At 44.3% G+C, this 26,663-nt stretch overlaps 2 protein-coding genes across 3 annotated transcripts in view; both read right to left on the bottom strand.

The window, feature by feature from the left end:
* Window positions 1-2,144, bottom strand: part of stard9 (StAR-related lipid transfer (START) domain containing 9) — a 45,355-nt gene extending 43,211 nt beyond the window's left edge. For both annotated transcript variants that reach the window (XM_042071461.1, XM_042071462.1), the window contains exon 1: window positions 1,878-2,144. In XM_042071461.1, the coding sequence (XP_041927395.1) occupies window positions 1,878-1,924 (47 nt within the window). In that variant the 5' untranslated portion in view covers window positions 1,925-2,144. The remainder of the gene's footprint in view (window positions 1-1,877) is intronic.
* A 166-nt stretch (window positions 2,145-2,310) lies between these two features.
* On the bottom strand, window positions 2,311-18,957 carry cdan1 (codanin 1). The gene is made up of 29 exons (XM_042071494.1): window positions 18,867-18,957; window positions 18,410-18,596; window positions 16,767-17,515; window positions 16,432-16,611; window positions 15,806-15,993; window positions 15,412-15,525; window positions 15,096-15,174; window positions 14,833-14,953; window positions 14,139-14,248; window positions 13,827-13,916; window positions 13,665-13,740; window positions 12,979-13,184; window positions 12,487-12,619; window positions 12,210-12,353; window positions 11,865-12,031; window positions 11,652-11,733; window positions 11,397-11,477; window positions 11,185-11,239; window positions 10,184-10,323; window positions 9,815-9,918; window positions 8,053-8,202; window positions 7,784-7,847; window positions 7,345-7,423; window positions 6,910-7,130; window positions 5,839-5,946; window positions 5,551-5,614; window positions 4,790-4,950; window positions 4,146-4,256; window positions 2,311-3,811 (listed from the first exon to the last, which is right to left on the bottom strand). The coding sequence occupies exons 2-29, from the start codon at window positions 18,491-18,493 to the stop codon at window positions 3,713-3,715; spliced, it is 3,960 nt and encodes a 1,319-aa protein (XP_041927428.1). The 5' UTR covers window positions 18,494-18,596; window positions 18,867-18,957; the 3' UTR covers window positions 2,311-3,712.
* Between the last annotated feature and the right edge of the window lie 7,706 nt (window positions 18,958-26,663).

Here is a 26,663-nt window from a genome sequence, read left to right as displayed (position 1 = left end):
ATGTGTGTGTATGTGTGAATGAAAACTCCTTGGGTGAAAAACGGGCAGCATTTTAAGGCGCTGTGTGAGTTTAGGGTACGAATGTGTCTTTCTCAGTGGAGGGTTCTCCCAGCTCCCACAGGCTAGCCTCCATGTTACACCACATGGGCTGTTGCCTCTGTCTGAGTCTGCCAACCCCCAAATACAAGCCTTGGCACCGACCCTGCCCAAAACCTCAGGCTGCTGGGCACCGGCTCTGCCTCTGCTTGCATACGAATCAAGAACAAAAATAAAGAACCAAAGGCTGAAAGAGGGAAAGTAACAAATTAAATGAATGATCTATGGTCTTACTCAACCCTGTTGTTACTCTGTATTGTTTTGGGATAGCCAGCCTACATCACAGTAGCAACCACAAGCTTGAGTCCCTTGCTTGTAGCCAAGCCTCTAGTTTTTCTAAGCACCATGTCCTCTCCTTAGAGATCATAAGGGCAGTCCACAAAAACAAATGGCCTAACTCTGCTATACAATTAAAACTAGTAATTTTCAAACACAGGAATGTAACCTATATAAGACGAGGAGACCACATGAACACCCTTTGGTGAATTTGCATCACACAGAGACAGTTCACTGTAAAGTCATCCTTTGTCATGCAAAGAAAATAGAGATGATTTAAATGTAACAGGGAAGGAGGATGACCACATCCTGCTGGTGCAATGACACCATTTAATGCAGACAGTTTTACCTCCCTGGATGCTGTGGACTCAGCCTCCATCTGGGTAAAGACTAAAGGCAACATGCTGTTGTAATTTAGAAAATGTGTGGAGAGAATACAGGCGGAGGGGGTTTAAGAGAGGCATGGTGCTGGAACAGCGTTGCGCTAGTTACCCCTGTATGCAGTTTTACAGTGCAATAAAAAATGGAGCAAGAAGAAAAGTGCAGATATTTTCCATAAGCTATTAGGGGTTGTATGCCAAATTTCATTCAGGTACGCTAGTCCTGCAATAAACTGAAATATTCTGGATGGCTAAAACACAAGAAGTGTTTTGACCCAGTTTAAAAAGGAATCTTCGCCCTCTTGGAAAGTTGTGCATAGGGGCAGCACTTCGGACCTGTAACCGGAGGGTTGCCGGTTCGAACCCCGACCAGTAGGCACGGCTGGAGTGCCCTTACCCCTGGAGGCACCTAACACCTCACTGCTCCCCGAGCGTCGCTGTTGATGCAGGCAGCTCACTGCGCCGGGATTAGTGTGTGCTTCACCTCAATGTGTGTACACTGTGTGCTGTGTGTGTTTCACTAATTCACGGATTGGGATAAATACAGAGACCAAATTTTCCTCACGGGATCAAAAGAGTATACTTACTTACTTACAACGGTAAAGTTTAATATTGTTTACTTAAATACTAAAAGCTTTTAGAAACAGTGAGGTGTTTTCCATTCACATTTCCCTTGCCTTGACCCACTATAAATTCAGGAACTCAGTCAAAACGACTCATGCGCAGAGCAGTTAACAAACTTTTAGGAGACACTGTCATTGTTTCGCTTCCAAAGACAAAGGCATGGACTGCCACCACATTCTTAGTTTTCCGGCAAGGGAAAAGGTGATGACTGAAAGTATTACGTTAGTTTCGACTGAAAAGAGAGAAGTTAAGTTAGTGAAGCGTGATGTTTTTTTCCACGACACCTGGCCGCCAATTCTGGAGGCTACTGTCAAACCTTTACCACTCTCCTAGCAACCCTCTAGCAGCTACATACATGGGCACGCCACTACAGAAGGCACATCCATGTCAAATTCTACATACAACCATGGTTGTATAGTGCTAACTATCTAAACGAGGTGTGCATTCAGGTGACAATATCCACATATTACGCATAGAGTTCGCAAGTTTGTTGGTAATTACCTGGAATTCAGTGGACGTACTCGAATCGCCACTTTAACGTTTGCCATGTTGCCGACTCCAGTCAGCGGCACGTTAGCCGCTAGACGGATGGCAACTTCGGACTGCTCTCGTTGATTAATTCCCACGCCTGCTTACTGATGGCATGGGACCGATGAATCGGCGATTTAGTCCAGTAATTCATGCTAGTGCGCCTGGTTGAATTTAGCCCATGTCCTCCGAGGTCACAGCGGAGAATGTGACTGAGCGCGTTCGTTCAGACTTCCTGCTGGCAAGCTGACTGCACGGGCCAAAGAGGCGGAGAGTGTCTCCATGCAGTGTGCTAGGGGGGAGTTTGTTTTGAATTCAAATATGCCTCCCTTATTTTCTGACTTGATACGTGGTATGGACTGTTTCTTGATAACAATGTGCATCTACATAAAACAAAACACAGGAATGCAAGTTATTAATCTATTGAATTCGACTGTAAACAGAATATCTAGGAATGCATTTTGGACAGGTCAATTCAGGACAGTGACATCTCAAAACTTGAATTCAAAATGAATTGGGTCCAAAGAAAAGGGCCTCCGTGTCCATACAAGGGACACATTCGGGTAGTGATGTGCTGCCAGAGTCCAGAACCGTTTAAGGTGATGCTAGCATGTTTTAATTCTGGCAACTCTCGACAATAGTCAAGCTTAGGGAAACAAACACGCACAGCCTGAAATGGTCTGATATGACCAGCGAGGCAATTCTTTTTCACATTTAAAATATCTTTATTTTTGTATACAAATTTATCCTAAAACTTGACAACAGTTTACAAGCAACTGACATTTGAAAAACAAGTCCAACATGAACTAACAGTCTATCACAAATGCATCTCTATGCATTTATGAGACACAGACAGTTCCCAAATAACAAGCAGCATAGCAGAATGTTCATATAAAGTTGCAGTGTATATCAAGACATGACAAACATAATTTGGATATATTGTTAAAATATAAATATAAAATTAAATAATCTTTTGATTAACTTGATTACTCCATTGAAAGACCATTCTATATTTCCAAACTGTACCTCATCAACTTCTATATTTTACCTCATCAATTCCTATAGTTTCATTTCCCTCCTTTAACTGTCAAATTTAAAGCGAAGCGACACCGGCACCTGGCCAGTCTTTTCCCTAAACCCCATCTTTAAACGGGCCAGTTCATGTAAAGCACTGGATGAACATATGGCAATTTAGATTTCATCACTGAAACCCCTTTCTCCTTTAATCCCACTGAATGTGCCAGAGGGACAGGAAAGGAGGACAGCACATCATAGTCACGGAGAACACCAGTGAGTGACTCAGAACTATGGAACCTGTGGGAATGTTCTCATTCCAAATAAGGATGGCTGGCTGGATTTATCCTGAAAGTAGTGAAATATATAAATTGGTGTTTCTAATGAAATGGTCTGGCTGCTAAATGCTAAAGGCACTTTAGAAAAAAAAGAAACCTGACAGCATCTGAGTCTGTGCCAGTGGCTGAAACTAACCGCAAAACATCATTCACTGGCCCTTTAGATCTGGGACAGAACTTAAGAGGAAATAGCATCATTAAGGGCCATGACGTCATTTCATGAGCAATGGCAGAGACTCCAAGTAAAGGGGAAAATGACTTTCACACACTAAGCAAAGAGCCAACCAACTCAAAACCAACTCATCTGATTGGCTAGCAGCACATGTACTCCTTCGTGAAGGAGTTGTACGCTCCAAGTAATGTGTCTTTGGTAATGGTGACATCTCAGCATGCAAACCCTGTAAAAAGTTTCCTTAAGTGCTCTGGGTGATGTGGTGAAAGGGTGCCATCTGCTGTTCAATGGGAGATCTGCAGGACATCTCTGTGCCTTGGCAAAGAGACAGGTGCGGGGGGTACGGAGGAAATGGACAGCTCCTGGATCTTCTCAATGGACTCCTGAAAAAGAACAGAGCTCTGTTGGATCACAAACAAGTCCACTTATTTAGGTTATGTTACAGAGTCCACATAGTTGTTCACGTTACAATTTAAGTGTTTCCCACAGAATTGAATTCTATTTGTAGTGGTATGTTTGCAGAATTAACTTGAATGCAACAGTTTTTAACAAATTAGAGCAGCTTGGTTATGATGCTAACCAGATTTAAGCACAATTTAGTACAACCTGGAAAATCATTGTGTGGTGGTCAAAGTTGATATTGTGGTGGGCCGCCACAAATAGGTAAGTCAATGTATGGGAAACACTGGATTTGCTGTGGGATGGAATTGGGGTAACCATTGTCCAAGACAGCTCCAATAAGCTTCTCCAATGTGACACCACATCTTCTTTTCCCAGAAGTCCTTTCTCCAAAAGCAGCTGGACCAAGACCCTGAAGTTTTGGCAATTCTGGGAAGGCAGAAAGTAGGAAGAAGATAGCAAGGCAGACAAGAGAAGGAAGGAGAGAGCAAGCATGACAAAAAAATAGGATAAAAGGCTTTTAATGCAATGCCATGTGTATCTGTTTTAGTGGTGTGAGGTTTTGTCTGGAAAAACAAACAAAAAGACAAACAAATAAACAAATCACTGAAACAGCATAGTCTTCCCTCGTGTCCCAAAAACCTACTATGGTTTAAGTACTTGTTACAGTACTTCCTAATATTGCTGTCAGAAGCAAACAAATTATCAAATTATCGCATATTCATATTACTATGCCATATTTTGTTTATGTTCAGCTTCAACTAGCTTTCTGCCTCTGCTTGGGTCGAAAAATGCTCAATGCCCGCTGACACTTAATAAGTTGTGGAAACTCTTCCAATGTAGCAGCCATCAATATTCTGTGCAGCTTGTGGTCGCTTTTCCTGTGAGAAACAGGCAGTGGCAGATGAAGCAAACATGCAGTGCGCTGCTGCATGTCCCATGAGCTGGGCTTCAGAACTCACATCTGTGTTGTTGAGCACGGCGGTGAGGTTGGAGGAGGTGAAGAGCAGGTGGAGCGGTATAGAGGGGAGGGGGCTGCTACCCCACAGACACGCCAGCTGCTCCAGGAGGGCTCGGAGGCCTGCACTGTCCATGGGGCTGACCAGCGGCAGTTCCCCTGATACTGATCAGAGAGAGAGAGAGGCAGAGGGAGAGAGAGAGAGAGAAAGAAAGAGAGAGGGAGAGAGAGAGCAAAACATAACATTAGTGTAGTCCATGCAAAAAGGGACATTGTTGAACATAAATGGAAATCTGGGAAATTCATGCTCCCAACTTACTCATGGTATGAACCATATATAGTATTCATCAATAGCAGGGAGAAGTATGGTTGCATACATACTGAAAACTCAGTGTATATCAATGCAATTTCCTTTTTTGTCAGTTGTAAATATACTGTGTGCCCATTTAACACTAAAGGGGTACCCAATTCGACAAAAAGGGTCATGTTCCTACTCGTGACAATGTCACATAACACGGTGCCAGGCATTTCAGGTGCGCACATCTGCAATGTCACATAACACGGTGGCAGGCATTTCAGGTGCGCACATCTGCAATGTCACATAACACGGTGGCAGGCATTTCAGGTGCGCACATCTGCAATGTCAAAGACTCCATTCTCCCTATTGTAGTATCAAAATGAGTTTGAAGCCGATATTACAATAAAATGACTAACAAAGTAAAGTAAATGAACTACATCGTGTTGCTTTAGATCTGTATCACTCACCAAGCCTGCAGGCCAACATGACTGTGCTTCGTACCAGCATCTGCTCCGGCACCACAGACAGAAACTGCAGGTAAATACATCAGACATACAGCAGGTAAGTGTGGAAAATGGCAAGTGATGCAGACAAAGTCAAAAAGATGAACACACTGAACATAACCACCTGTTTCTTGAGATGATGCAAATGAATCAATATCTCTGCAACACTATAGGAAGCATATCTACAGGCTCATGCGAATGCGTGTATTTGTTTTTGTGTGATTTGTGTGTGAGGATGTCTGTGTGGTGTACCTTCCGGCATTCTAGAGTATCTCTGGCTCTGTTCAGTAGAGTCTGCAGCTGCTGGATGGTAAGCACCTCATCCTCAGTTCTAGGTCCCACTGCAATGCTCAACACTTCCTGGAAGAGAACACATTAATGTTTATGAGACGGATCATCCCTTGGTGCCTTTTAAATTCCCAACACTACTGATACTCCAGTTGATCTGTTACTCTTGCTGCTGTTATTTAGAATGCATTTATCACTGTCAACACTAGTGCCATCAGCCACCCCAGTAGCTCAGGACAAGCGAGGTGTATGGTGATCCAGGTTAATGGTAACACATACGCATAACACCACTACTTAAAGGGGCAGTACATAATTCACTAAAGATTGTGTATGTACAATCAAATCTCACACCTCCCTTCTGTGCTTCTGAAGCATGTTGTTGACTGGTTGGGACTGCTGGGAGTGTCTCGGTCTGAGCCTTTATGTGTCCTATTTTCAGATACAGGGCTGTGTGTGAACACCAGAGTGTAAACACTGAATGGACAGCTAACAGGGAAGCTACACTAGGCGCGTAACTGAAGCGTTCCGTTAAAACGCGTTAAAATCCATTTTAGAAGAATGGTCTATTTTTTCCGAACGTCTGGTGTAGCTACTTCCATTGATTATAGTGGAAGCTAATTATTGCAGCAGACGCAACGCTTCAGTTATGTGGCTGGTAAAGCTTCCCTGTAAGAGTTGCGAGGACCGTGAGGACAAATGTGCTGAAATTCACCAAAGAATATATGGAATTAGGATCACACAGACTGCACCCTTACAGTGAAGCTACACCAGGCGCGTAACTGAAGCGTTCCGTTCGCATAGCGTCTGCTGCAACAATTAGCTGTCACTATAATCAATGGAGGTAGCTACACCAGACGTGATAGCGGCGCATACATTCGAAAAAAATAGACCATTCATCTAAAATGGATTTTACGCGTCGCAAACGGAACACTTCAGTTACGCGCCTGGTGTAGCTCATACCTTACACAACCCTGCAACTGGAGCCATGCCCGGGCCTCTTCTCTCCCAAGCAGCCTCGCACAGCCGGGTCCGTACCTTTATTTCCGTGAGGACGTTGGAGGCTCTGGGGGCTTGGTGAGTGCACTCTGAGGGACAGTCTGTTTGCCCCGAGGCTGGTCCTCCCCCACCACCTCTCTGGGCGTCTGTGGGTGTCTGAGTCTGGGGCGCGGGCAACATGTCTGGGCTTGGGGGTGGAGGGCAGGGAAGGGTCTTCAGGACACGGTCAAACACCGTCTTCCACTCCCTCTTGATCAACGCTGAAAACAGATTCCAAATATGAGAGAATAACAGCAACTCGCCCTATCTCCAGACTACACATGGCCGTTGTTGCCATGCTTTGAGTGTGCATTGTAATGCATGTTGTGTTTCAGTGCAGGATACACTGAGTGACTTCAGTGTCCTGCCAATCGTCTCCTTGCTCAGACATGAGTGTATGTTTGGGGCCCAATGAATCTGAAACGGGCAAGATACCTGTGATGTTAGAGGAGAGCCAGGTGCAGGCCTTTTCTGTGGCCAGCCGAGTTGTGATGCTTTCTGAAGTGCTGAGAACCTGCATACAAATATTCATTAACATGCATGCATATGGAAGTTACAAAAACACACATACAGACATACAAACACACACAGGGACACAAGCACACACACACACACAGTTAACGCTATCCCGTCTCACTAATGAACAGTAAAGACAAACGGGGTGTTTCATCGACGAGATAGCGTGACAGCCATGTAAGCGGCAATTAACATTCGCCAAGCAACAGTCGATAAATATTCAGCTGTTGATTTACCATGCGCCTGGCAAGCAAGTCTTCATGTTAATGGTGCCCATTAAAAACCCATATAATGAAAGAATAAATCACAGACTAAATAGCATAAGATGATGAATTAGCTCAGCTGTGTTTTAACTCACTGCTGGAGAGGTCTCCTCAGGCAACAGGACTCGTACAGCCTCTGGACCCTTCTCACTGCAGAACCTGCACACACACACACACACACACACAGAAGGATGAACACACGTGCATGGCCACACATAAACGTGTATATATAGACACACAGACAAAATAAATAATAGTGTACAAAATTTGCATTTAAATACATACAGGCAGATTAGAATATATAAATAAATAAATAATAAATAAAAAAACTGTCTGGGGTGAGTGACAAGATTTTTCCCCTTACCTGGTGGCCCTCTCATGTGCCTGCTTGCCCTTATCACACAGCTGGGTGCAGATGGCGTCATTAAGCTTGGCCACGTTGGCACTTTCCACAGCCAGCGCCTCCCTCAGGGTCCGCTCGCCACCCTTCACCAGCTCTGCCACCAAAGTCGCCCTACGCACAACAAGTAGGGCAGAGACGGCCACAGTGTTCATTTCAAAACTTGTCTGAAGTATTTAATCAATATTAGCCCAAACATGGCTTAATTGAACTAGTGCAGTGCCCATTCAAACATGCCATTCCTGTAGAAAACCCATAGCCCAATTACATATAAAAATAGGATGACAGGGAAAACATCATTCCAGCTAAGCATTCAATAATGAATACTGAATATTATAATATATTAACCTATAATTATTAATGTGCAGTAGCCTAAGCAGGCATGGCTGCATGTGACATTTCTATAGATCAGAATGACACAAGCCTAATAGCTGTTTTGAGTTAAGGCTATATTATTGTTAAGCTTATTGAATAACTTCCTGATACTTCAGACAAACCATTTTGTGGAATGATGCATCTTGAAATTTGCAACAATGTGACTCTCTGGTAGGCTAGCCTAGGCCTAAGTGACATCACGCTCTGTCTGCCACTCGTTGTCTGTAGCTGATCGAAATGACATAAGCCTAAAGCTTTGATGTAAGGCAAATATAGAAATATAGAAGACAAACCATTTTGTAGAAAGATGCATCATCATATGAGATTTGCCACGATGTGACTCAAAAACAGTCTTTGGTAGCATAACGGCTCCCACACACAGATGCGTTCCGTCAACGCATTCCAGTGGGTGTTCCCGACGGTAGCTATGCAAATGACTTGAAGTAAAACCGTAATGTGATTGGTTGGTGCCGTCCGTAGATTGGCTTGATTGGCCGGTGCCGTCTGTCGGTGCAGCAACAGCTGAACTCAACGCGAGCAGCGGGAGAAACGCGACGCGACGGACCCACAATTCAGTTCGGCAACGGATCACGTGAGCCCATTTAAAGTGAATGGGATGAGTCTCCAGCAACGCGATGCACGCAGCTGTGTGTGGGAGCCGTAAGTGACGTTGCTCTGTCTGCCACTCGTTGTCTAGCTGTGTGGCACCCTCAGTCTTTTGAAACGTTGTTAAATTCAGGACCATTAGATTATTGCTCGTTTCAATTTGGGAGCTTACAGTCGGAATTGTCGTTTTTTTCGAGTCCAAAGTAGCCTGGGCTATTCGAAGCTATTCCCCATACTTTTTATTATGTAATTTTGAATTTGAATAGCCACTACATAACCTACCAGTGTTTGTTGGCGTGTTGTTGCAAAATCCGTGGAATCACTGTATGCAAGCAAACTGCATACAGGGAGTCTTTATTGTTGAAGTCAGACATGATAATCATCCAAACATCTTGCGTCTTAACCAGTGCTGCCAAAACTCCGCTTACCCTCTCTGCCTCTGGTCCTGCGCTGTGCTGTGTGAGAGGGGAAGTGGCTACGGTAGAGGGGAGAAAGCCAATGTGTGCTCCTTTTACCGATATTTTTAACAATATCTTTTGCTTTTTTTATCCAAACAATGTCAAACTTTGCCCTGCACTTACTCGTACCAGTAGCAAGACTCCTGTCAAGTTTGAAATCAAACGGACTAACGGTTCGAGAGATAGGCGGCACACACACACACACACACACATAGACAGACGTTCCTGCAATTTCTAGATAGATAGATGCCCTGGCACATCACCAAGGTGTGGTGAGCAAGACTCACTTGATGTGTTTGACACAGTTGGAGCTGACTCGCTCTGCCACAAAGTCCACGGTTCTTTTCAGAGATGGCGGTTGGTTGTGGAAGAATGCCTGTTCCAACTCCATCTGAAATAATGAATACAGTATGATGATGACTACACAAACAAGTACACAAATACATGTTATTGGACAAAAGAAAGATGCCTTGCGATTATGTTGGGTTTGGATTATAAGGAAATTGTCAGTACAGATTAAGTGAGGCTGACCCAATTCCTGGTTCATCATCTCCGTGATTTGCCCTTTGTGTCCTCCAACCCATAGTTCATTTTGTAAACCACATGTGTGTTGTGACTGAACTGATGTATAAGAGGGTGTATCTGAGGTTGAGTACCTGTAGTTTCTGCTGGGAGCGGGTTGTGGGTGGGTCTCTAGGCTCAGCATCAGCAGAGGTGGGCGTAATCTTACGTATGAGGCCCCCACTCTTGGCACTGCTTCCTGCCACAAAGGCTGCTAGCAGCTTTCGGAACTCACCTGCCAATCATAACACAACGCCATGAAGATCAATACTCATGAAACACTTTAAAAGACATTTCAGGGAGGTCAATGCATATTGACATTATGGGCCCTAATTTCAATGTCAGGCAATGAGCAAAAATAAACTTAAGTTAATTTAATTACATTGTTTTGCCAATTTACCATCATAAGCAAAACCTTTAAAGCAAACCTGAGTGGGTCACCGCAATGCACTCACACGCCACCCGATCGCTTCAGTTGTTAGGGGGTCACGATTCTTCAAATTTTCGATTTTAAAGTCACGATTCGAATTCGATTTTCAATATTTTTTTAATGATATTACTATTAATGCATTTCTAATGTTTACTTTTTCGGCCTTCACCTATTCCGTTTCTGAAACCGTTCCTACCACAAGGTAGTAAACAGAACAGACATTAAACATAGACGTGGTGAAATAAAACACAGAATGATAATTTGATTGTTTCAGCACACTCTGAAGAGACAAGTATAGTGTTCCTTTTTTTTTTTTTTTTTTACTTAGAAGTTAGAAGAGTATTAATGTGCTGCAATTCAACACGTGTGTGTGTGTGTGTGTGTGTGTGTGTGTGTGTGTGTGTGTGTGTGTGTGTGTGTGTGTGTGTGTGTGTGTGTGTTTGCCTCTTGGCTTGCATGCTGGACGTAACATTGGGGGTGTGGCTACATCTTCGGTTCGACCTCTGAGTTCGAAGTTCGAGATCCAGATGTAATTTCGATCAATTTCGACTTTGAAAATTGAAATCGTGACACCCCTAGTTCATATACAAGAAAATTTGCTTTGTTAATTGCCCGTCTTTCAAATTAGGGTCATACAGTATATCTAAAACCAGAGCCTTCTCTTACCCAAGAACGGGCAGCAGGTGTAGAGCAGCTGCTGGTCCACCAGGGGGAGAGTGTCCTGTGGAGACAAGAGCAGTCTGACCTTAGCTCTGGGTCCTTTGACCCCACAGTGGAAAGATGGCCAATGATGATATCAAGACAGTTTTGGAAACTCAAAGACGGTCTATGGGAATGGAACAGCACTTTCCATACATGGAAGAAAGGATGGTACTCACCAGGCCCTGGGAACCAACCAAGGTCTCTTCATTGAAGTCCAGCTCCTCACTGAATACGAGGTCCTCTGGAAACACAGGGATCTGAAACAGTGGGAGGGGTAGAAGGGAAATAAACAGGCCAACTGCTTGTGCATATTACATTAGGAGCTGTCTATAGCCATGATATGGGAATATGCCTTCTATGAAAGCACAATACTATTTACATTTGATAACAATGATGACAATATGAGTGAATATGGGCCTATGTTGACTCACCTGGAAGAGCCAGCCCAGGACTGCAACCAGTAGCAGCTGATTCAGGTAACACATCTCAGCTCCTCTGCCCAGCAGCACTCGCCTGTCACACACAAACACATACATAATGTGCTCAGTAAACTTACCTAGCTGTTGTCAGCTGTTAATGAGTTGAGTCTTGAGAGAGAGAGAATGAGTGTGTGTGTGTGTGTGTGTGTGTGTGTGTTTCTCTACCTGTAGAGGTGCAGCAGTAAGCCTAACGCAGCTCTGAAGCAGGGCAGGTAGGGTCCGGTGTAGTCCATCATGGACAGGAACTCCACCAGCCAGGGCACGGTCAGCACCAGCCTGCGTCTGCGCACACAACTGCGCAACACTGCACAGACGTCCAACACTGGAGAGCTCTGATGGCAGAGCAGCACGCGATCGTCAAAAAACAAGTTACAAACTCGTCAGGTCACATGGACCCGAAACACCTCTTCAGGACATGAAAACATTTCAAATCTGTCTGACACAGTGGATCACAAACCTCTTAACGCCACAAACGATGATCAAAACACACACACACAGACACACACACACCTTGCTACGCAGTGCAATGGCTGCCTGCTGGATCTCTTTGGATGGAGGATCAGACGTGTGGTAAGGCAGGAAGGAGATGAATCCCAGGAACTTAGCCAGCAAACGTGCTACAAGAAGCACTGAGGAGAACCTCTGTTTCTCATCCTGAGAGAGAGAGAGAGAGGAGGAAGGAGAGAGAGAAAAATATTAAGCAGAGGCTGATGAGGCAAAGTACCAGGAGAACCTTGAATAAACACATATACTGTGTAGACATTGATAGGCCTTCCACTAGACGGACCTGTTGGTCCATGTCCCCGTCTCCTTCCTCTTCACCACCACTGCCACCTGCTGGCGACCCGAGGATGGACACCTCGTCCAGAAGCAGCAGTTCCTGGCACATGCTGTCCTTCAGGTGCTGGTTCAGCTGGCAACTGCACACAGCAAAACCACACTGAAGCCCCTACCATCCAAACGTGCTGCTCAAACTTGTCTGATATAACTGTGTGATATAATTCCAGATTTGCATAATGTAATTTTGTATTTTGTTATCCCAGATTTTGCATTAACAACTTCAGGGAAGGTCAAAGAATCACTAACAGACCCTTGTATTATTCTTACACTTGAATGAGATGAAATGATCCATTATGTTAATGTTCCATATCGAGCAGGGTGAGCGGAAGTCTACTAGGCTGCTGGACCCGAGCTACGTTATCTCCAGGACAAATCAGCTGCAGACTCCTGCAGCTCAAGGTTACAGCTATTTATGGAGGAGCACTTTCACCACACTCACCAGCTGGCCGTCTGTAGGAAGTCTCTGAAGAACTCCTGGTACCCTGGGAAGGAGGGCGGGGGGCAGGGACCCATGAAGCCCTGCGGCTGGATCAGGCGCTCCTGTAGACGCTTCAGCCGGCTCAGGCCGTCTGCTCCCAGGATGCTCAGCACGTCTGCGTCAGGGGCCTCGCCAAAGGAGCCTCGCACCCCCGGCTCTTTACACATCTGGGAGAGGAGGACAGAAGAGGGTATATGGAGAGCAAAGGGGCAGTGAAAGCGTCTTTGAGAGTTTGAAAGTTGCACACTTGTGAAGTGAGTTCATTTTAAGTGGAAACCCGTGATATATGGCAGGATATATGACAAACAAACAAATGACAAACTGTCAAATTGTAGGAATGTTCATTTAAAACACAGATTACTTGTAAAAGACAAAGTCGAGTAAAGGAATTCAGAAAACTATTCAGAGTCACTGTAATGGAAGTTAATTTGTGTGGTAATTTCAGTCATTTGGCTTTCTTGCCTGGAGCGAAGGATAGAAAGAGAGAGAGAGAAAGAAAGAAAGAAATAGTGAGTGAAATAGAGAGAGGGAGAGGGTGGAGATGGAGAGAGATAGAGAAAGAAAGAGAAAGAGAGAGAGGAAAAAGAGGGTGAGGGAAAAAGAACCGGTATGCGTCATGGAAACAAGCCCCGTCCTCCAATGCTCACCTGGACTAGCTGCTTCTGGAACAGCCGAGCGAAGTGAGCATGATTCCCTGCAGCCGTCAGCTGACTGACCATCATCCTGAAAGGACAAATCACAGGTCAGGGAGCTGGTTACCAACTCCACAAGGCAAATAGATTACATAGCAAAAGTGTCAAGTCACTCACCGGACTCTGCTGCCCAGAGCTGCCTCAAACTCCCAGCCAGGCTCCTTATGGAAATCCTCCCAGTCTCTCAGCAGCTCATAAAAGATATCCCTGGGCAACAATGTAATCAGTTGTATAAGTCATTTAGTTTATGGAGTGCCTTCATTGCAGAAAACCAACTAAAAATAAGACACCACTAGGCCATGCTAACATACAAATTGATTTTTGATGATGCTTAAAAATAAAAACATTGCCTTTCTGACTTCTGAAAATGACTAGTTTAGTTTACAGCCATCAAGTGTTAAACCTAGTCCAGATTTCTCTCTAGCTCACCTTTGTTTCTTGAATATGTGAAAGGCTTTGTCACAGCTGAAGTTGGAGCGGTTGTCTGTGGCCGGCTGGAATGGCACCGAGTGGATGAAGGCGGGCAGAGAGGGGGAGACCTGGAGGCATACATGGGTCAATTCCAGTGTGACAATCTGACCACCAATACGGTATGTGAAGGCCTAGTATGAAAGATTAGGGGTGCAACGGAGTCATAAAACTCACGGTTCGGACCAGATAAAAGTTTTTAAGTCATGGATCAATTTTTTGGTGAAGAAAGCTTCTAAAATGAAGTTTCTTCTAAATATGCATTATGGCAAGCCAGTTCCTTAGTTTGTGAATTACTGGATTCTTATGGATAATAAAAAGTGAGCATCCATGACCACACAGACCTTTCACATTGACATTTTTCACGGCATTATTATTAATGAATTATTAATTACTATTTTCAAACTTTGCACCAATCTGCAGTTCATCTGCGCTCTGAACCGTGGGGAATGGTCCGTTGCACCACTAGCCAAGATGCAAAATAAAAAAAGTTCCACCCTGATCATTTCAACACTAACATACTGTACTGTATGTCTTCACTTTTCAGACACCATTCATGGCATGTGGCCTCTGACTTAGGCTTTGCGTGTTGTTCCATTTGCCCAGAATCCGGTCTTGTCAGGTCTGATTGAGTTTTAGTGCCGTTCTTGTTTACCTTGGCTGTGCTGTTGTCCTGTGCAAGGGCCAGCCGATCTCTCAGTGCAGGAGCGAACAAGCCCACCCTCTCATTCTCCGACAGCAGACGCAGAGTGCCCTTGTCCAGGTGAGACACCAACCTGGGCAACAGGGATGGGATCATGACAGACCGTTCCATGTCTAAACAACTTGGTCTAAGCGTGTTTATTTCTGCTTAATAAAACCACAGGCCATGGCAGGCTTTATAATATGGATACAGGATGCATAACCGTTAGTACTCACTCAAACTGAGTTTCTAGAACTTTGACAGCAAAATACACACAGTTGTGGACATCTCTGAAGTAGCCCCTCTCCAGCACGTCTGCAATGAAATTCAATACAAAACAGAATTTCACTCACACAAAGTCTGGAACTGGAAATAAACTGGACTAGAACACTTAACTAAATAATTAAAAAAAAAAAATAGTCAGAGGACAGTAATTCTTCAAACCATTCTTTTAGAATACATCCCATAAAAAACAGTCACGTTGAAAAAAAATAATTCTTGCAGAAATAACTACATCCACGGATGAGCACTTGAGACTTGAGCCTGTCTCACCTTGACCACTGCTACAAAGACTGTCCCTGTCCGCTTCTGGAGCCGGAGGGCTGCGACACGTCAGCAACTGTAGCACGAAGAACAGCTCCAGGAACACATTAGGCACAAGGTTCTCTATAGTGACGAGCACAAAAAACATGCATCTTAACCGGTAAAGTCCCATTCAGACTACAAGTAACAAGAGACTATTGAGGCAAGCAACCAAAAACATATGTGAACGGAGCTTAATGGTTAAAATGTTAAAACACTCACATTAAGAAAACTACAAAACCACTCACAAATGAACATCAAGTATACCACAACATGCTTCATAACAACATACTTAGTAAAATTCACCACAACCCAGATTTAGGTAAACCTTAGGTGTCCGTAGCACCCCCTGTAGGCCACTGACCTGAAATGCATGTGCAGTAGAGTTCAGTGAACAGGTCCAGCTCAGTGGTCAGAGTGACTTTGGAAGGGTCAGGGCTGGGTGCCTGGGGGTCCTGTGCTATGGTGGAGTCCATGCGCACCTGTTTGGTAGGTGTACAGGGTTCTGGCATAGGCTTCAGGGGTGAGCATGTCTGCTGCTGGAGTTTAGACCTGGAGGAGAGGGTGGGTAACCGAGAAGATTGGGGGTTGGATGATGGAGAAAATGGGACCCAATTACCCAGGGTCATTAGACAGAAAGACAGAGGACATATCTCCAGAAAACCACCCCAAGATGGACGACAACTTAGCAACACAGTCCAAACAAGTGTCAACTTACAAACAAACCAACAACTAGTCTAGTCATCAATCCAAACCAACTGAATTGTATTTACTGACCTCAGTTATATAAAACCTGCACCACGTATCTGCTTCTCTGTGCAGTGCTTTATCATAACCTGGCATGATAAAGACTCACACTTCACCTAACTCATAACAGCACTCCTGTCCGACACATGGGAGATCGCTCACAGAAACTCTACTCGTATAAACCCAATTACACACCCATTCATCCATTTACACATATCCCTCAATCCATCCCATCCAACCTACTTCTCTCTCCTCAGCATCTCTCTCTCCTCCTGCAGGCTCGGCACACTGCCCACCTCTGGGATGGTGGGGGGGCTGCAGGGCTTGCTGAGCGGCGTGGAGGTGAAACAGCTCTTGGGTCGTGAGTGAGGCCGCTCCACGCTCACCGGAGTAGGGTTGATGCGCCGGGAAGGTTTGGTCAAGCTGAAGATAAACAACACTGACCTGAGTATCAGACTGCTCAGTTGTGCATTAAGTATGCTTATCTAATTACACATTTGCTATCCATATAAAATGTTAAGATTATGAGATGTACACACATGTGGATGAATGTTGATGTTCTGACGCAAAATACTCACATTGGTGATGCATGCTGGGATGCCCCCATCGGAGGGAAATCCTCTAAGTTGTTGAAGTTGAGCGTCACTTGCGTGGGAGGTGACACTGTCTCACTAGCTCTACCTCCCCTCCCTCTCCTAGCGCCCCTCTCCCAGGACGCCGAGGGGTCCTCCTGCTGGAAACAGCGGCCGCCTCCCCCCCTGCCCCCACCTCCAGACCCCCCACTGCGCCTTCGCCCACGGTGATGCTGCTGCTGCTGCTGCCCTGCTGCCGCGGAGGGGCTGTGCTGTGGGTGCATCTCAGGTGGCGATACAGTCATGAAGTCTCCCAGGCTGGAGCGATGAGCTGAGCGGCGGTCCGACTGCGGAGCCCGTGGCGCAGGGCTCCACACCGAGCTGAAGGAAGGGCTGCTGATGCCGCTCACCCCACTGACCTCGCCTCCACTCTGGGTGGTGGCCCCAGCCGCTGAGCCTTCCCACTGGCTACCCCCCAGCGGTGACACTGATGGGGCGGGTGAGAAGAGCTGGACGCGACTGGTGCTGCGGGGACCGGTGCCACCCCCAGCGGAGCGGCCACCCCTGCTGCGCTCACTGGGCGGACGCGCAGAGCGAGTGGCTGACCGTGAGCTGACGGGGGTCTTGGCAGGTGTGGCGGGGCCATGGGTGAGGGTGTGGCTGCTCTGATCTCTTAAGAAGTTCAGCAGGAAAGACACAAACTCCTGCCGCTGCACCTGCAGTAATGGTTCACATGATGGCTGGTCTTTGGAGCTCTGCGGAGACAATTTCATTCTTAGTTATATTATGAGATTTCCAAAGCACCAGAGAATCATCCTTTGCTGTCCAACAAATTATATTTTTATATTATATTTATCTGGGAAATATAGTAAGCAAGACTATATAAACTGTGGGAAGGGGATACATTTATGGCAGGGTTCACAAACATTTAATTAATGCCATTGATTCATTCCCGTTATGACTTACAGAAGAGGTTGAAATCATCAACTTATCTGCGCCTAGTAAATTCTGAAATGCCCTAAATTTAGCTAAATTTAGTCTAAGATACGTGTCATTTACACAATAACTGCAAAGCCCATGCAGCTAGCTGACAATTTCAAGTAGAACAGCAATCAGGGTTATGTTGTAGGCTGCACGACTGTTTTCACGTAAGGCGTTTGCTGCCTTAAAGCTGATGTTAAAACAGTAACGCCAGAATAACTGACACAATAAAGACAATCTCTAGGTTACTTGCTGCCAAAATCAGTCTGGCAAGCGATTGTTAACTCGCTAACTGTACATCTGCTAATTTGGTAAATATCGCTAACGTTAATGCTTCAACAGCTCATATTGCTCCACGTAGCATGACAAGGCAATATTGTAGGTATCCATGCAATTACAGAAGATGAACAAACAGGAATACGAAGAAATACGATGTGTTCGCCTGCAGTGGACAATAAACGACCTATAATGTTACTGTTGACAAGTTAGCGACAGCCAGCTAGCCACCTCCTTGAATCATCATACGGGACCGTTGAGCTTGTTCGTGCTAAGTTTCAGTCTTGACACATGACACGTCTTACTTCGACAATCTACATCTATGCTTCGTTTCAAATCATTCAGAACAGATGATATTCGATATTTCATATAAAGTTTAATCATACACTTACCTGCTTGTATCTAAGCCAAAGTAGGGCCTTATCGGCCCGTACTTTCCCCAGCACCAGCGATTCCAAAAGAGCCGCCATTCTCATCTGAGCACGCGCATTGCTAACTTTTGCGCGTGGAAGCAAGGGGAGGCGTATGGCAAGACGATGGTAGAGGAGCGCGCTGACACAAACGCGCACAGAGAGAAGACTGAAAATGGAAAACTACTGTGTCATTGTCCTCTAATCAATGTCCAAATAAACAAATACAGGTAAAATGTTAAAGTAAACCATTCATTCTGGGGAAAATGTCGGTTTGGGGAAAAAGAAGGTTGATCATCTTATAGACCTACCCAGCTCTATAATGCAACCAATAGCCTAACTAAAGCTCAAACAAGGCTATAAGGACATGCTAATTCAAAATTGCATGGTGGATTTTGCAAGTAGCAACGATTAACTAAAGTGTCCAAATGCATCATACCTGTAGTTCCCTGAAGGTGGGCCAAGCCTTCTGTAACCCAAGCTTCCAGCTTTATAGCTGCATATTAGCCTATGTCTGTTCTCCCTGCACAGGTTATGTTATGTAGGCTACTATAGGCTATTATGTAACATACAGTGTTCAGTTAGGCTATATGATTAGGTATAAGGAAACATATGTTTAGATGCCTATTCATGACTATCCCAGGCAAAACAGTCCTCAAACAGACCAAATCTAGGCCTGTTCTCCCAGCTGATGCAAATGTGGCAGCTGCTCCTTCCAGCCTTCTTCTGGCAAAGGAAGCCTTCAGGCAAATGCTGTGGGCCAACTGCCTTTAAGCCTCATTTAGCCAATAGATGTCAGTATTAGTCCAAAAAAAGGGGAAACAACTTTACTTTAGCCTAGGTTACTTACAGTATACACTGAATATAGATGAATAGCCTATGTTTGTTAATTAATTGTCTCTAGTCAGTACACCAAATAAGGAATACCTATAGATAGAAATTGTGATAAAAAAATATGTAGGTTCTGGTAGTTTGGTCTTTTCATGTAGCCTTGGCAACTATAGCCATCTACTATAGGCCTGAATAATATGCTTGTTAACCTCGACATGTCTTTTGCAATCATTTAACCCTCCATGCTAAAGTCACTGTTACAAACAGTGCTGCATGCAAGACTTATTTTTTACTCTTATGAGACAAGGGTAGCACACTTTCGTGTAGTCTGATTTGAAATAGGACTTAAATGTTCCTTTTTTGTGGCTCTCTGTCTCTGCCATGACACTCTGTTCCTAGATACACTGAACTGATTCATTTAATTCGGGAGAAAAGAGATAAAAGCCCACCACTAAAAACTGATTGGTTGATTTAGCGAAACAGGACAATCAGGATGCTGAACAGGCACACACGCACCACCTCTTTTCATTTGATTCATTTTGGATTTGACAGGCAACATAATCCAAAGGATAACATGTTAAAGTGTAAACACTTATTTCCAACATGGTCCTTGGTGACATTTAACACATGACATAAGACCTATTGCAGGACAAAGACAATAACATTTAACATAAATCATTCAAGGTTTAGGAGCATTCTAAAATCAGAAAATCACCGATCGTGCAAAATAATCAATCTACTCTAATTAAAAAGATGCATTTAACAGGTAGCGGATTACATTATTTTGCATCACTTGCAGTCTGTTTTTAAGTTTAACTGTTTAACTGTTTGACTGTGTTATTAAGTTGTACTGATACAACCAGTAATTTCTTGATAGAAAAATCTAGATGCCTTGTCCTGCGATATAGTTCCAATATAATTCCAATTTACCGGCACAATTGGATCATATTTTGTCAGTCAGGTTAATGACTGCTCTATGTCAACCCCAGGTATGTGACACTTTTCTGAGACACTGTTTCAGTGCCATTAGCCCATTACATGTGACCTTTAGTGCATTTGTTCTAGACAACTTCCTTTTTGTTCCAAATAAAATGGACTCAACTTTACCCAGATGTATTAAAAGCCTGTTGTCTATAAGCCACTTGCTAACACTATCTACAGTAATTCCTTACCTAGTCTTCTCAATCTCATTGATATCACTCCTAGAGACCAGTAATGCAGAGCCGTCAGCATATAAAAGCAGCTTACATTTCACTGCAGCTGGCATTTCATTGATATAAACTAAAAATAAAAGGGGGCCCAGGATGGAACCTTGGGGTACCTCACAAATATCCAGAGGATCTGATATGGTCCCCTCAACATCACAAACTTGAGTTCTTCCAGTGAGGTATGGTGATCCTCTCTCTCTCTCTCTCCGTCCTGTGCGTGCTATACTCAGATGCACACATGCGATTCGAAGTCTCGGTTTTATCTAATTTGCAGGCATCAGGGAGCCGCTATCAATATGCAGAAGACTCCTGGAACTGCATTGTTTTAAGTTTGCAAACTGCAACTTGTGCTTTTCTGATCGTTTATCTTATTTCAGTGTTATCATCTTGGAAATCATTAATTGCAAACCACAGAGGTGGTTTCAGTAACAGCTGTCCTAATAGCTGAAGCTGAATAAGCAGAATGGACAATAGAGGCTCAGCCCTGAGAGACAAGTGACAGTGAATGGAACACTCAGTATTTCCCCTCGGAAAAAGCTATATCCTGAGGCAGAATTTTAGTTTTTAGCTTTTAGTCAGTGTGATTTCAATCGCTACTTTGTTGCCCTCCCTTTTTGTGTCTGTTATCGTATCCTACAAGAACTTTCTTATAGGAATTGTCTTTTCTTAAATTGTTCTTCTTTAAACGGGGCCCTATACACTCTTAGCCTTTCCAATTCGCCATCCAGTAGTTGAACATAACCTGCCTTGACCTGATTGCACTAAAAGTCCCCGTTCATCTTTCTGATTACAATCGGCTCTTTTCTTATGCCAGTCCTATTCCCTATTCCTAGAGCCGCAGCATGTCATCACTAACCTCCTCTCTGGATCCACTACTAGGCAAGTCTCTCTCTCTCTTTCTCTCTCTCTCAATCTCTCTCTCTCTCTCTCCCTTTTCTCTTATTCTCCCTGCAATCAGTAGACATCACAGCTCTCCACTCACCAATATCCTACATCCAGTAACTCTCTCTCTCTCTCTCTCTCTCTCTCTCTCTCTCTCTCTATCCTCTTCACATAGGCCTACTCTATTTCATATACTGCACTGCACCCTCCTGTGTTGTTTATGGTTTGAAGATGTGAAGAAATTTGTAGATGACACATACACCACACCGGCAAATGAAAATGACACATACTGTACACCACACCGGCATTCATGCACATTTAACATTATTACCAGCTGTATCACTGCTAGGCCTAGGCCAATGGTTGTTAAAAAAGCAGGATTTTCAATTCTAAAATCCACCAGAGGGAGTTAGAGCCTTGAACAGATGTAGGCTCCACTTTGGGGCTCTGGTAGTCTGGACTATGGCACCAACCATTTTTTATCAGTTCCACAGACCAGTTTCACATACCTCATATGAGTTCAGCTAATAATCAACAGATCCAGGCTAACAACTCATCAATTAATGTGTATTCATTTGCAGAGGAGGTCTTTGACTAAGCTCAGCTACAGCTCTATGTCTATCCAATTAGCTTAATTTGTTTTGTATTTAAAGTGCACCCTGTTGATATTTACATGTAGGTACAGGACAGGTATAGTAATCAAGAATCCCAGAATTTTCATTGTAATCACATACTAGATCACTGCATGAACTTGCCAGTCATACAACCACATTTTAGATGAGGAATGGTATCACAGAGGAATAGATTCTGATTGGGTCTAAGTTCTCCAAATTCAATCTGGTTGGTTTCAGAGAGGAAATGTAAGGCAGATTTCTATTTTCATCAATTGGATATTTGAATTTCATTTTAGAGCTCCGTGGTAATTTACAAATTATCTTTAAGGACCAAGATTTGTAAGGGTCATTGAACAAAGTAAATGCCCATAGATTTAATTGCTCTCCATAATGAAACGACTGCATGAAAAGCATCATTTACTGCTGCTTATTACTATTGCACCTTAACCTTAATCTCTAGAAAATTGTACATTTTTGCTGTATCATATGGTATGTCACTCCATGGTGTGCCAACAGAAACCTGGAACCCAAACTACAAAGAATTCATGAGATATTCCAACACTTCACAACCATCCATCCACAACAAAATCAGCAAGGTAGAATTGTGTAATTGAGCAAAAGGAACATATGATAGCATCCAATTTCTTATGCATCACACTCAGAAGAAACCTTCATCCCTTTCACAAAAGAGAGAAAAATATGGTGTCTGGCCTCCATCAAAGAAATGGTTTCATGTAATGGTTCATTCAGCCCTGGTCCAGCTCTGCATAGTAGCTTGCGGTCTTCCATAGATGTGTGATTGGCATTCATTCACATCAGAGGGTACAAAGGGCCGCCCCAAAATGCGGAGAAAATTGTGGGTCTCACAAACCAGTCACGATTTCAGACACCAGTGGGTTGTGAGCAAGACTGCCAATGTAATGACCACATTCACCTTAGCAACAACCTTTTTCCTTGTTCCAATGCAGAGCCAAGTCCTGACACAGTTCATTTCCCAAAGTTGTCACTGACATCAGCTGACCCCATATAAACACATGCACCAGACACATGTTTTAAACTACCAAGACACTAGGAGAGACAAAACGACATTATGGGCAGAGTGAGGAATTGTGCCCCGCCCCCGTCCCCCAAAGAACAAAGTCTGTCCTTCCCTTCAAGGCCCTGTTCCTCCTCCCAAACACGCCTGCATGGCTGCTGACACCTAAGTGCTGTTGTGACACACTGACTATAGGCAGGTGGGGAAATCTCCAAAGCTGAACAGTATACCCCCAGTGTAAGGAACAGCAAAGGCCTTTTGGAATATCTCACCGAAACTGAAAATGTATCTGCATGCAGGACTGCAAAATTGACAGACGTGTTTGGGTTGAGAAAGCGAAGGACAAGAGGATAATGCAAACATATGCTTTCTTGGATCTGGTAAGCTCTAGCCTGGCTAGCTGGCTCAACGAGATGTGGTCTGGGAACCAAACGTTCATTTTCTCGTATTTGAAAAAAATGCCCAGATCCGTTTATTGGGTGCCACGGATGTCTATCAAATGTGTCTGTGCATAGCTCATCATCGTCTTGCTTTCCAACCTGTTCTGTGATTGGTTCCCTATCTCAGGCGAAAATTTGCTCCATGGTCTCCAGGCTGCCTTAGCAGCGTGAATCAAATCGCGCGCAAAGCAGCATAGGAACACCCAGGCTAGGTAAGCTCTGCAATTTTTTTACTTCAGCAATTACGACAACAACTGATGAGCCCTCTGCGTACCTCAAACAGTCAGCAGCCTCAAAACATATGGGTTTGAATTAGCGTTTTTTATTGCCATGTGTTCTTGGAGCACACACAGTGTGTGTGTGTGTGTGTGTGTGTGTGTGTGTGTGTGTGTGTGTGTGTGTGTGTGTGTGTGTGTGTGTGTGAATATGAGTTAGCGTGTGGAATTGCCACAAGCCCATAGCAGCACTGACTGATCCACCATGTCTAGCTCCACCATACCAAGTGATGACATGTATTCACACAAGGTCATTACTTGTGTGTCCATTCCACAGACATTGTGTCCATTCTGGAAGGGATCTCTGCTGGTGAACAGCGAGCTGACAAGTGTTCCACATGCTGGCCCAGTGAGTGGTGTCAGACTTCCTACACAGTGCAAACATGGATGCCCACCATCTACACCTGCTCACTGCCTGGTCGAGATCATAACCTCTCTGGGTGGTGTTGCACGGGGGACACTAGTGCAAGTCAGCAGGAAGCGAAACTCTCCTCAAGCAAGATGAGTACAGTCCTCAAACATGCACACACACACACACACACACATACATACATACACACACACAGACAGACAGACACAGACAGAGAGAAAGATAGATATATATATAGAGAGAGAGAGAGCTCATGTTGACAGATGTTAAAGTGTAGCACACTTTTTGGATTCTGGATGATGTAACCGAATTGATATGAGTGTAACCCCAAAGTCTTAAATAAATCCAAAGAAAAATGGAGAGTAAAATTCTGTCTTATGAGGCATCATAGAGCTTACACCATGTATATAGTTTGTGTATCATATAGTTTAAACTGAAGGTTTTCTTAAATGAGCTGAGCATTGAGAATATTCAATTGTCCTCCTGACTGTAGCAGCAGTATGTACACACTGTGGAACATTGTTTAAGAGAAAGTACATAATTTAGCCAAAACAATGCACCTGTGGTAGGATGTCGAGCTACATTTATTGGAAAAACATTTTTGGCAGTCACATAATTACTGTGACATTCAAAAATCTCCTCTTTCATCTCACAGCTAAATTATAATAATTGCCATGATAATCACATTCAGACAAGATTTTCAGGGCTCGCCTGTGTTTCACAGTTCGACTCTGTGCACCAGCATCAGAAAGGATGGTGTGTGTGTGTGTGAGTGTGTGTGTGTGTGTGTGTGTGTGTGTCTGTCTGTGTCTGTGTCTGTGTGTGTGTGTGTGTGTGTGTGTGTGTGTGTGCGTGTTCATATGCATGCTTGCATTGCTCGGATGGCAGGCTTTTCTCTAATTACTTGCTCTGCCACACTCCGTGACTGCCAAGACACCCTGTGACATCCGGACAGGGAGCTTTGTTCGAGAGAGGCGACACTGAAAAGAGTGTAGGATTCCCACCAGGTCTGTAACACACACACACACACCACACACACACACACACACACAGGAACACACACACACACATGAACACACACACACACACATGAACACACACACACACACACACACACACACACACACACACACACACACACCTACAACTTCTACCAGTGCAGTATGCCAATCTCCTCTTAACCCATGTAATTAGCAGCTGCCTGTTGGCATTGTAATGTGCTGCTGTCTTATTATGTGTCAGGCGTCCACTAGACACGTATGATCCCAGGATTCTGTTTAGCATTCCAAGGGACTGTAAGAGTCAGGCTGAGAAAATGAGGCTGACAAGCTGTCTGTCTGTCTCCATCAGAACAGAGTCCCAAAGCCCTGAACTCCTCCTCAGCAAGCGACGAAATGTCCCTAAGTCACAGTTTTCCATGGCTGCAAATATCACTCACACCAAAAATCACATTTTTCTTTCTCTTAATTTTCAGTCTATTTCCTCTTTTTTTATACCAAGCACCTACCAATTACCCATTCTCCCATAAGAACCTGTCACAAGCCTGGCAACTGTCCCAGGCCCTTTTTTCATTTGGCGAGGAGGCTGGGAGAGCTGAAGGCAGGGTGACAGAGCTGCTGTCGCACTTATGTTGGCGAGTGTGTGTGTGTGTGTGTGTGTGTGTGTGTGTGTGTGTGTGTGTGTGTATGTGTGTGTTCATGTGTGTGTGTGTGTTCATGTGTGTGTGTGTGTTCCTGTGTGTGTGTGTGTATGTGTGTGTTCATGTGTGTGTGTGTGTGTGTGTGTGTGTGTCTTAGGTAAGGAGAATAGAAGTAATGACAGCTTTTATGAGCGGTTGTTATAGGACAGCAAACTTCAGCTCCATCTCCACAACCCCCCCCCCCCCCTCCACCACCACTCCACCCCTTTTACCATCTCCATCACCTTGTCCCAGCGGACGCTCCTTCTAACTATGAACATCCTTCAGAGGATACCGTTATCTCCTCCAACCAATTATTTGATTAGGAGGAGGAAACGGCTTCAATAATTTGCTTTGCTAATGAGGAGATGATGCCAGAAGAGAGGACTGGCCATTTCCTCAGTTCTCGTCCCGTCCCGCTCTTCTCCACACTCTTCAGGGGGACGTCAAGGCGTACGTGGGGTTTAAGCTCGGGAACAAAAGACCAATCAGATTAGAGATTTTCGCACAGCTCCTCTGCTCCTGGAAAGATAGGGTGAGACATTTGAAGGGGCTGAGAAGTTTGATCTTGCTGTGAGTGAGTTGTGTGACCTCCACTGTTCACCACAAAGAGGGAAGTGAGAGAGAGAAAACAGATCTTTTGCATTGTGAAACCTGTTGCTGTTTTTTCCCCCTTCCAAAAGTTTTGAAAAATAAAAATGACACTAAGCTGAAGTATGATTTCTTGAGATTGTTTTTGGTACACTTTTGAAATGCCTCAACGGCATAAACCCTCATGAGCATGGTTAGACAACGATGACCAGCAACATCATCAGCACAAACGATTTCCATTTATTGCTTGAGTAACTTTCATAAATGCGGTCTAGGGAGAGGATTTTAGCTGGAGACATTCGGAATTGCAC

Source organism: Alosa sapidissima, chromosome 19 (assembly GCF_018492685.1).
Source record: "Alosa sapidissima isolate fAloSap1 chromosome 19, fAloSap1.pri, whole genome shotgun sequence".
Classification (NCBI taxonomy): Eukaryota; Metazoa; Chordata; class Actinopteri; order Clupeiformes; family Clupeidae; genus Alosa; species Alosa sapidissima.
The sequence above is the reverse complement of the archived record's forward strand: the minus strand, read 5'-3'. Positions and strand labels throughout refer to the sequence as shown.

Bases quoted from the DNA above. Each gene is read 5' to 3' on its own strand.
- cdan1 (XM_042071494.1), bottom strand. From the start codon at position 18,493: ATGAGAATGGCGGCTCTTTTGGAATCGCTGGTGCTGGGGAAAGTACGG. The intron at 11,478-11,651 runs GTGAGTCAACAT...CCACTGTTTCAG, and splicing joins TCCTGGGCTGGCTCTTCCAG to ATCCCTGTGTTTCCAGAGGA. The intron at 10,324-11,184 runs GTAAGAGAAGGC...TATGATTGGCAG, and splicing joins CACCTGCTGCCCGTTCTTGG to GTGAGTTCCGAAAGCTGCTA.